The 12305-nt window shown below is 37.5% G+C and overlaps 1 protein-coding gene across 1 annotated transcript in view; it reads left to right on the top strand.

The window, feature by feature from the left end:
* The window catches only part of LOC122810503 (high choriolytic enzyme 1-like), a 194970-nt gene that overhangs the window by 61222 nt on the left and 121443 nt on the right, over nucleotides 1–12305 (top strand). The window contains exon 4 of the mRNA XM_044082085.1: nucleotides 8119–8208. Within this exon, the coding sequence (XP_043938020.1) occupies nucleotides 8119–8208 (90 nt within the window). The remainder of the gene's footprint in view (nucleotides 1–8118; nucleotides 8209–12305) is intronic.

The raw sequence follows: 12305 nt of genomic DNA, 5'->3' as shown, positions 1-12305 counted from the left end.
TTAGAAGGTATAAACAAAAGCCCTTTGTTCAAAAGGGACATCTCTGATTCACTTAAAACATATTTAGAAATATTTACTATCAAGTCCAACTCAATGGTTTCAGCATTTTCTTCTGGAACTCTAGCCATTCTTCTGACAACTTGCATTTCCTCATTCTCTGCTGAGGAGTCTATGGCTGCTTTTGTGCTATCCGAATAGGTAATAGGAAAGGATAAGATGCTGATGTAGCCATAGAAGAAGAAGGAATCACCTCAGTTGGTTTCCCTTTCCTTCTTACGTCTGGTAGCGAAGTGTATAATCTTGTCTTTAACCAAGGGTTGTCCTTCATTCACATCAATATGCCCCATTTGTGGAGCGGCATCTTTATCTTTTGTTTAATTCTCTCCTACTGAACTGGTATTAGCATTAACCATCACTGTAGCGGTAGCGAATGACTGCGCATCAGCTGATTGGTTGGATGAGGGGGGGTTGAACTGATTCGCCATTTCTCATTGGTTCTCTTGGCCAAGAGAACATGTTCCCCTTATGAAAATCTACAAAGTCTCTTTCTAATTTATTTTTCTTACCCTACATAAGTTTATTATCCGGTAATGCAAGGTTGGTACTCAATTCTGTATCAAAGTCATTCAAGTCTTGCAATGATAGAAGACTTACCAGCTCTTGTCTCAACTGTGTCGCTTCTATGGTTCTGCTTTCCTCTATTAACGTGCATTATTTGATTAGCAGCTTAATGTAGCCATAGCTGGCCTCAAGATTCAATCTCTGCCACTTAGTTAACAAATCTGGGTAGGTAGTGTCGAAGGTAGGCATTTTCAATATGTGTAAACCCCTCAGCACAACTTTAAAGCAAAGGCAAGCTTCCATGTGCTTCCTCTGCCATTGTACTGTTTTTAATTTCACCAGTTTATTCTCAAGCTTTCTCATAGTTTGCATCACAGTGATATTCCGCTCGTTGTTCACTACCTCATCACTGTTGCTAAATAAATCAGTTCTAGTCAATTTAAGCAGTGGGTTAGTCTCAGCTTTTAATAGATGAAAAAACAAACTTTCTTCTTTACCAGTAAGGTCCGTTTGAGCCAGAATCCTCGGATTGTAGGCAAGTTCAATCTCAGTCCCTTCCGCCATGTCCCTTTGACTGTAGACCACAGAAAAATATTCACAGAGTGTAAAGAGAACAGTCAAAGGATAAAGTGCCTCTATGATACAACAAACGAAAATTTCAAGAAAACTCAAGAGGCAACACCATACAAAGTGAAGGAGGCCATTTATTTCACCAAACAGAAAATAAAATATAAAAACAAAGTGAGCGCTTTCACGTTCATATGAATGCTTCTTCAGACTTATCCATTACTACAAAAGGCATTCATTTAAATGCTACCAAGTGGCTAGAATGAATAGGTCGCTAACCAATGAAATGTCTGGACTTATCAAACAATTCACTAATTAATCACTTGATGTAATATTCATTTATCTTCCACGTATCATCTTAAAAAAACACAAATACTCTGTACAGACTATAAAAACACTTCCATATGACAATGAAACTTGTTAATATTATTAAATAATATAAAAAAGTTATTATAACAAAATTTTATTATAACCCCCCCCAATAATATTTATTTATTTATTTTACATTTGTAAACCAGGAGAGTCCAGATGGATATAGGTCCATTTTCAGTGGAGGCCCAGGGAGAAAAGCTCCATAGCAATTTTAACATATAAGACGGCAGGTATATCAAAAAGGCACATTTGACAACATACATAAGACATATTTCATTAATAAAAAATATATAAAATATTGTGCTAAGATATAGATAGCAATTTTGGCAGAAAAAAACATGTTATCACAATGCTGCATCACTAGATGGCAGTATATATACATGATAAAAAAATAAATAAATAAATTTTACTAAGCCGGTATTGTAATAATACAATTAATGCTCTCATATAGAGTTAGATTGGTTCTTAAAAGTAAAAATAGGTGGATCTTTGAAAAGTGATTTTAAACTCTCATCACACTGAATAATAAACCAGTTTTTTGATAAAATATTACAAATGCCAGAAGTGTCCAAGGAATAGGGATGAACCATATTATCATATTATGGGACGTACAAAAAGAAGAATGTGAACAGTCCAGGGTGGGGAACAGAACCCGGGATTCCCACACTTTAATATTTCAAGCAAATGCATCAGTCACTGATAAAACTCCCTCTACCTCTCATTTAAAATACCTCTGACTGCATACCATAAAGGACTATAACGTGATTTATAGCATGAAATTTTGATACAAATATTAATAAGAGAATTAACTTTTTTTATGCAGTTACTTCTTTAGTCTATTTAGTGTTCTAATAAACATTAGCTGCATAAACTAGGGTATAGGCTTTAGAGTCCTCCCACAATTTTAATACAGTCACCAAACTTTCAGTCTTTTTCAGCCACTCTTTCAGAATCACAATGAATGTGTTTGTTACATCTAATGGAATTGCTGTTTTACATTTAGGATCATAGGTTCATAGGTGTGTACTAGGCTAATGGCCCTGGAGCCTTTACAAGCCTAGCCCATAGGATTACCCTGGCATCGTGCCACCCAACCTTAGTTCCCAGTGCCTCTGTCGAGTAGAGCCACTGGAGTGATCCCAGGGTGAATTTTCTATTTCCCATCCACTCATCAAGATTTCTCTTGAAGAGGGACAGTGAGGTGCTCTGTTTGACATGTAGGGGAAGTTTATTCCATAGCATGGGCAGTCTCTGCGTTATGAACCTGTCCCTCCAGCATGTTCTGTTGATTGTGGTAATGAGGTTGAGGTCTCTGGAGCATGTGGTGTGGAGGGATTGGGATTTCTTTAGATGTAGCATTTCTAACAGACCTGGGTCAGACATAGCTTTGTAAGTCAAGCAGAGATTGCCTCTAAGTAGGTGATATGAGACAGAGAATAATTGTTTTTTGAGTCTGTCCATATAGGACAAGTGTTTAAGGCCTAGGATCCTCTTTGTGAGATTTTTTTGTGGCCTCTCCAGTTGTTGCAGGTGTCTAGTGAGGTACATGCCAAATGGGGCATTGCACTTAATGACTGGCCTAATGAGGGAAGAGTAGAGGGAGACAATGACCTCTTTCTTCCTGGATGCAAAACCCTTAGTAATGAGATGTGCCATATAGAAGGATTTTCTGACCACAGTGACAATATGGGGTCAAAAGAGATGTTGCTGTCAGCCTGTGTTCCCAGATCTCTTATAACGCATTCTGTGATCAGTGGACTACCATTGATCTGGTAATTCATGGTAACTGTTTTTTTCCCAAAGGGGATGACGACACATTTTTTGGCATTGAGCTGAAGACCATGGTTCTGATACCAGTCGTTGGTCTCAGTGAGGCTTTTCTGTAGGATGTCAACATCACTTGGGGAGGTAATAATGGCTCCCAACTTGCAATCGTCTGTGAACATTGTCAGCCAGAGTCCCTTCATATTGGCCTGGACTTCTGAGAAGTAGATACCAAACAGGAGAGGACCCAGGACCGATCCCTGTGGGACTCCACTCGTGACTGGTTGGCAGTCTGACCTGGAGTCAACTACTTTCACACTGTGGGTTTTATCTGTGAGCCAGTTTGCAACCCACCTAGTGATATAGGGATTGATGTCTAGATTAGTGAGTTTGTCTGTAATTCCTGAGTGGGGAATGGTATCAAAGGTCTTGGCTGATCAAGGTAGGCTGTATGAACCACCTTGCCTTCATACCCAGCTCTGGTGACTGACTCAAAGAAGTCGACCAGGTTGACCAGGCATGATCTACCCTTCACAAAACCAAACTGTGTGGGATCCAGAGTTTGGAGATTCTCTGTATCCTTGTTTATTAGGTACATGATGATGCACTCCATAGCTTTGTATATGGATTTCTTCCATTTATTCACTAATTTCAATGTGTTGCTGGTCTTCTTTCTGCTCATCTTGACCTTCCACACTGGTCTCTTTTTCATGTCCAAGGAAGTCCTGAGATGTCTAGCCAGCCCCTTGTCTTTTTGTGTATCTCAGGCATTTTCCTTTGGGACAAAGGAAATTGTTTCATTGTGAAAGTCTCTATATGGGCTTTGTTTTTATGAAAGGAATTTGAAGCTATGTCCCCTTTAATTTGCTGACTCACTCTTTGTTGGCTAAAGATTTGATTATTTCCTATTTGGCCTATTCTGCATAAAAAATGTCTTTGAAAACATTTCTCAAGATAGCTGGCTATAGCAACTTGAATCTCACTCCAGCCTCTCAACATTCCCTGATAACTGGGATAAAGTTGCTTTTCTTCTGCTTGGTGTACTGTGAATAAACAATTTCCACAAACTCTCTGCTGTCTCATGTTTTAATGCTTTTCCCTTCTGCCACAACTTTGTCAGGCACAGCTATTTCTGTTGGTGTGATTGCATCTTGGATGTTTTCTAATGGCCACTTTTGGAGCATACAAACTGTATTCCTTCAACATTAACAAATCCTGCTTTAGAAAAATTGTTCACATGCTTATTTGTACTTTCATCAAATTAATACAGTCTGTTCTTTCCAGTTTCTCTGACATAGGAGAAAATATCATTTTTTTTTCTGTTGCTCTGTCTTCTATCTCTACTATTTTTGCAACAGTTTCCTTGTGAAACCTCATAATGATCCAATCTTCCCATCATTTCACCTTGATTTCAGTAGTGTTATCAGCTGATTGGAATAGCTGCTTAAAGCGACTTTTATTGTTGCCAGTCTGTTGTCATTTGATTCTGTATATTCCTCCATATCTGACTTATTTTAAACACCTGTGAGTGCACTTGATTATTTCTTCATCCAAACTGCTAGAAGCCATCTCCTGAAACTTGAACTGCTTTTTGCTGAACAGATGCAAGCTTCTTCCTGGACAAAGATTTATCTTATTTTATGTCTGATTTTCTTTTACTTTGTCCAGATTTTTTCTTTGTTGGCATCCAAGCAGTGTAGTCCCATCCAGTAACCACGTTTTACCCAAATCAATATTTTTTATTGACTTTTTAAACAGTGTCTCAGTTTTTATACAGGGAGAGTTCTAATCAATCTGCTACTCTGATTTTAGTAGTTGTTTACATGTTCTTATTTTTATTTTGCTAGGTGTTGCATTATATACTGTTGGGCTACAATTTTCCTTTTAATTCTTGAGTCCTAACAGAACTGCACCCTACTACATTCACATCTTAGGTTTTTCTTGTGATTACTCTGCTTTATTTTATCCCTGTGTTGTGCCGTAGAACAGCTACCTGGCTTTGCTCTCCTAAAACTGCAGTTTTTACTTGAAATGTGAAGTAGGCTGGCTGAGCTTGCCATGTATTATCTCAACCTTCAAATAAGTAGGTACAAAGTTCACTCTTCTATCATTGGATACATTTACATTTTGTAGGCCAAAAGTTATACGTGGCATTTTAAGGAATACATCTTTGTATTGCAGATATATTAGTAATTTTTGGTAATTTGGTTAAACTCTTTTCATCCTTGACTAAGGGTAAACATAATTTTAGTGTTTTCATTTACCTCCTATCTTTGGATTGATTTCCTTAAGGAAGTTTGACTACTACAATCATCACTTGAATCTTGTCACGGTAGCATGACAACTGAGAAGTTAGCTATCACTTTCCCATACCAAATAACTTAATATTGCACACTGCTGAATGGTTTCTTTATCACTTACAAAGAAAATGGCAAGAATTTGTTAATTAAATTTACTCCTATTGAAGATGAGAAATCACAAAAGAAGGAATGCTATGAGACAGATATTTTGATTACTTAACCCCATCTTTAGCATTTGGCAGTTACATATGTGTGAGTCAAATCCTGTTTCTAGTACTTGTGATTTTTCAGTGATGCTGCTTTGTTCTGATTTAGCATATTTAACTTGCCATCACAAAAAAGAACTGTACTTATCATTTCAGCTTTAGCATTAATATTTCAATAACTACTTATACTTATAATATGCTTTTGAAATGTTAGAGAAGGTAATGAGACAGCTACTTGCAACATACTCCATACATCTCAAAGTATTTGGTAACATATGACAGTGTACATAAATCATTAAAAAAATGCAGGTATTGATGCTAGTTAACTCAACCTGTTTATGAGTGTTATATTATTTTTGTTGTAACTTGCCATACCAGAAATAAGATTTTTCAATTTGCATAACACCTACTCACTTTCAACTAATTCCTTTCCCCACCCATGTTATTCTCTCTCACATACTTAGACACTTTCTTCCAAGTTAAGAAAAAAAATATATGTGTGTGAGTGTGTGATGTATTTAAAAGAAAAAAGATGGTAACTTATATAACCACAAGAGCGAGAAAAATAATATAGGAGTGGTAAGGCTTAAAAATAAGATGAAGGTAGTAAACGATGTAAACGGCAGGTACACTGAATAAAAGGATTTATTTAATTCTTACAGAGAATGAGGCTGCCATATTAAACAACTGAAACATTTCTAGACTCCTATTCATTCATGAAGGAACGAGTCACCCAGAATTATCCATATGCAAACACATTTTTGTTCAGTGCCTTAGCTGACCACATAAAAGCTTGGTCATTACTCAGGTTATAGGTGTCATGAGCACATCACACTTGCAAACCAAGGCTAGAAAGACATGCTGAGTTGTACTGTATCAGTTGATATTTCCTAACGAAAATCATTTTCCCTTTTCTTTAAGTATAAAAGGGAGTGTAGGTGTGGATTCCCCCATGTTAGGGGTGTATGGCAGCATGACTCCTACAAAAATGTCTTTTGTTATATTTTATATCTGGATAAAACTGAAACTAGTTGCGTTTGTTGAGTTGTACAAACAAATGTAACTTGATGACTCATAGTGGAACCATCTTTTAGGGCAAAACGTATTCTAAACCACACAACTCATTGACTGCACCGATAATTGCTTACTGCTATTATAAAGCAGTGTGTTATAGATGTTTTTAAAACTCATACAAAATAGAGGAGAACAGAATTAACTCCTTTGTTTTGGGTATAAATGCAAGCTAACTGTAGTTTGGATATTCAACAATGCATATAGATAAGGGTAAGAAATAAGTAAATCCCTAATCACAGAACTGAACCCATCTGCCAAAATAATATTCTGCTAATCCTAAAGAGAGTCACTATAGTAGATGAGACCTCTTTACTTCCTAAATATTGTTGATTGTTTCTGAAATGCAGAGTTAAGTAGCTACAGAAAATAAAAATCATTTGCTAAATTGCTACAACTGTACAAGCAGAACATTTGTGGAACACAAAAGCAAAACAAGTGAATGTTTTACATAAGACTACCAGTCTATTTCTCCTGGGTCACTATGAAACAATGCATAGTGTCTTATCTCTCTCTATATATCTATATCTATGTCTGTATCTATATTTCTCTGCATATCTTTCAACTGCTCCTGATTTTCATGGACATCCCTGATTTTGACACAAATTTTAGCTCTGTCTGTCTTCATCCCTTCTAAGACTGGTGACTTTTGAAGAAAAAACGATGAGGCACACTTACTAAATAACGACAATAATTAGAGTTATAGACTTAACTTTAAAAAATGTATATTAATTCCCATTCTGTTACTATGTCACTGTTTATAATTAATAGTACTAACATTTTAAAACTGTCCCTCATTATTTCTAGATTTGTCCCTGATTCTGTTGATATTTGTCCGTGATTGTTTGAGCTATGTGTGTGTATATATATATATATATATATATATATATATATATATATACACATATATTTGTGTGTGTGTATGTGTGTGTGTGTGTGTGTGTGTGTGTATGCGCCCAAATATATTAGTGAACTAACATTTATGAATCACCATTTGTTCACACTTTGCCAAAATATATAGTAATCAGTTGAGATGTTCAACAAATAAAGTTTCTAAGACTTGTCATGTATACTAGATATCACTAGAAATGCACTTTGAGGAGCTCTTTAAAAAATACATTTGTGAAATAATTTCTACAGCTGAAAGTACATAAAGCAATGGGTTCTGATATGATTCTCCTCAAAATTCTAAAATAATTAGCAGGTCATCTAATGGCCATAAATGTTGTTTTAATGTTAATGTAAACTGTAATGCAACTATTTCTTTTTTCCTACAGAGAACGGTTCAGTGACTGGAGAATATAAACTTGACAGTGAAAACATGTTGTGCCCTGTAAGTCAAATTTTGAAGATAAACAGTAAACTTAGTAAGTAGACCAACTATTTTAATACCTTTTCTAAACGTCTGGTTTCTGACATTTGATAAAGACTACTTGGTTCATCTGTAAAGCACATGCTGATTTATTTTTGGATTGTAGGGCAGCCATGGTATACTGACAATGTATTTGTTTATTGTTCTTCACTATGATGCCTACCTTTTAAGATCATATTCTAATTTGCTTTTTTGCTTTATGTTCAGCATTTATAAATGACTTCATGGGAATCATTATATAGTTCCCAGAAGGCATTATATTGTATGAGCAGAGGTATCAGATTTATGAATTAACATTGAATTATAATTGTTTGAAACAAGATGTTTATCACTTTGAACCCCCACAGTTTACAAACCAGTGGACCAGTGAAAAATGTATTAAACCAGAAGCAAATGAACAGTCTGTTTCTGCTACAAATCTGAGTGTCATCCTCGCATTTACAAATGTTCCGTTTTGGAATATTGAACATCAGAACACTGAGGAACCAAGACACAGCAAACTAATGTGCAAAACACAGAAGGGTGAAAAATTAAGCTGCAATTATTTTTGCAACGGGGGGGGGGGGATAAGTCCTCCTGCAGGCCCCAATGTGGAAGCAATCTCTCTACCTCTCCAAACTTATTTATGCCATCTGCATGGTCAGTCAAGTCCTAGAAGGGAAGAACCTTGCAAAACTAAGAAATCACTGGCAGTGATTTCCTGTGGAAACAGTGATTGATAAAGTGTTCCTTGATGTCTTGTGTTTTGAGTTATTGACTTTTGGGGAATCTTATCTTAGCTGTCTGTAGATATATCATCTGCAAACCAGTGTGGATCAGTGGGCACACATAAAAGGTCCCAATCAGTTAAAAATGGCCTGTAAACCTATTTAAATTTTACTTTTTATGACAGATGTACATATCTGACATTATGCTTCCTAATTTTTGTAAGATTCAGTATGTTTTGCAATGTGCTGTATAAGGCTGGCCATCCAGGTAACTTGTCCTGAAATTTTTTAAAGAATATTTTAAGGAAGTACAGAATTGTAAAATCATAGGATTACAAAGCAACTGAGCCATGTGGCCATTTATGCCTTGGTAGCACCTACCCTAGACATTATCTTCTTTTTTCAAGGAGTGATGAGCCAGTTATACGGGGGGGGGGTGAATTTCTGAATACCCATCCAATTGTCTAATTCCTTCTTAAAGGAAGATAGTCTGTCAGATTTCTTGATCTGAAAAGGATGTTTGCTCCAGAGAAGGAGTTGGCATTGTGTTAAAAAGCTATCCCTCCACTATGATTTATTTTTTGATACAGCTTCAGGTCTCTGATTCTAGTGTTTGTTGGACTGTTTGATGTTTTGGAGAAATAAGCAGCCTTGGACTGTTGGATCCCCAATGTTTGGGAAAGCAAATTTCAGCTTACCCTTAAGGAGTCCATGGACACTGAAAACTGGGACAAGGCCCCCAGCAACTCTTGGTAGCTCAGATCCTTCAGGCCCATGATCTTTTTATCAGGGATGTTTAGGGTCCCTCCAACTGCTTGATATGTTTAGTAAGGTACATCCCAAAGTGGGTATTGTATTTTAAGATGGGCATGATCAATGCTGAATACAGAGGAGTAAGCACTTATTTGAATCTAGAGGAAAAACTCTTTTGTGATGAGCTGTGCCAGATAGAAGGATATCCTGACTGCTGTTATAACATGAATTTCAAAAGAGACTTAATTAAGTACCCATGTTCCAAGGTCTCTGATATTCAGTTTGGAAAGAGGTGTTGTCTGTACTATAAACTGGGTAGAGGGTTTGTTTGCCAAATGCAATAATTTGGCATTTTTTAGCATTTTATTTAGCCTATTTTCAAAACACCAGCTATTTACATGTATAAGCTCACTTTGTAGTTTCATGTCTATCAGAATGTGATTTAATTATCTGCAGACTTGGTTAACCATAGTTTCCCATTTTTGACTAAGAGATCAGTGAAGTTTATTCCAAATAGCAGAGGTCCCATCATGGATCCTTGTGGTATCCCACCAGTTACTTTCATGCTCTTTGAGGACATGCCTGTCACCCTCAAATTGTGGGTTCTGTCCCTCAGTAAATTAGTTATCCATCTAACTACAAAGGGATACATTTGTAGTGCATTTAGCTTGTTGATAACAATGGCATATGGTATGCTATCAAATGACTCGGTAAAGTCTGGGTATGTTGTATGAACAGCCTGAGCACTGTCCACAGCTTATGTTACCATCTCAAAAAATTACCAGATTCATTAAACAGGATTTATCTACCCTTAGAGTCAAATTGTTGGTTGTCAAGTCTTATAAGATTGTAGTTTTATCAGGTCTGTTATGACCTGTTCCATGGCCTTACAGATGAGGCTCATCATGGTGATGGGCCTGTAATTCCAAGGGTCTGTGATAGGGCCACCCTTGTGGGGCGGCATCACAGCTGCTGTGCATCAAACCTCAGGGACAAAGCCATTGGATAAACTCAGGCTGAACAGTTGTAGCAACATGAACAGGACATGTTCACCGCTGTTCAGCAGGCAGCCAGGTGGTATCATATTAGTTCCCATAGAGGATATATTATTAGTTCCCATAGAGAATATATGATTTGTTTTGGATATTACTTTTAACGAGTGCTCTTTTGTAATGATGGGGGTTTCAGATCATTAGATATATGTGGGATTTGAATAGATGTCTCTTTGCTGAATTTATGCTGAATTTGTTTGCTAATATATTTATTTTATTCCAATGGCTCAGAGTACATACTACCATTGTGAATAAGTTGAGAGCAATGCTGGAAACGTTTCTGATGGTAAAGATGGATTTGTCATTATCCTTAGCTCCAGATGCTGGTCTGAATTCATGGGAAGTCTCAGGTCCTTTTCTTTCTCTGTGACCATTAGTTCCACTAACCTGAGCTAATGTGTCACACCATGTTTGTAGTGGCCTAAGGGCAGTACTGCGCATTTTTCTGCACTAAACATTAACTGCCATATTTTATCTACCCTATTGCAACTCTTGCTTGCACTCTTTTTGACATAATCAATCTTCTCACATTCTTTCACAGGAATATTAGCCTTCTTCTCTTTCTATTTTTGCCTCATCCTCACACCCTTGTCTGTAATCCTGACTAGTGCAAATTGACTCATCTTGATTTATTGTTCATTCCCTCCATTTGCTTCCTACCAGGTAACCAGTCAAGCTATTTATGCCCCTATTCAATGAAATAACTTCCTTCATCATTTCTTCTTCCAACTGATTCCCACAGATACCATCATAAATACATAAAAAAATTAAAGCGCGCGACAACTGCCCCTGAAAAACTACCTGGTGAATATCATACAATGTTCACAAAAAAAACAAACATTTTTCTCATCTACTTCCCTTTTTGTGCTTGACAGTTAACATCTTTTTACTGTTCAAATTCTGTAATAACTTACACTTTTATTTTAGTGCGAAGCCCACCTTGGAGATACCTAGTTCCCTCTTTGTGAAGTTAATAGTTCTGATGGTTCTAATGAACCCCGGGATTCATGAAGCTCGGCGCAAGGCCGGCGTAAGGCCTGCGCCGGCGGTGCATGGAATATCCGCGCAGTAGCGCCATATACATATTAATGAGAGTGCACCGGAATCACAGACACGTGCGTAGTGTACGTGAGCGAGCCCAGGTAGGATGCGTCTGGAGGCGTGTCTAAGCCGGCATGAGGTGAGCAACCTAATGTGCTGACAGCCACGGTCCGCCCACAATAGTAATGGCAGCAGCCAGGTCCTGTGCAGAATGAAACGCACGTACAGTATGCAACATAGTCCCCATCCCAAATTAACGGAGAAGCAAATAGAAGCCACGAAGGCATAAGTGTACCCGTCCAAGGAGCAAAGGATACGCATAAGACCGCGTTCGTCCCGCAATGCACTGTCAGTGTTTACACAGGTGTACAGCCGCATGTCAGCGCGCCGCACCGACATAGGATCAGCGACTAAGGTCACCACCTGTCCCACTTTGGTTGGGGCAGTCTCTCCATGGACAGTTGTGTCCCGAAAAAACATATTAGAAATGGCTGATGTGCTACGATTGTAGGACACAATGATATCCCGTATTTAATGTA

Source organism: Protopterus annectens, chromosome 9.part0, assembly GCF_019279795.1.
Source record: "Protopterus annectens isolate FY-2018-M chromosome 9.part0, PAN1.0, whole genome shotgun sequence".
Lineage (NCBI taxonomy): Eukaryota > Metazoa > Chordata > Ceratodontiformes > Protopteridae > Protopterus > Protopterus annectens.
This window is presented reverse-complemented; position numbering and strand designations above follow the sequence as displayed.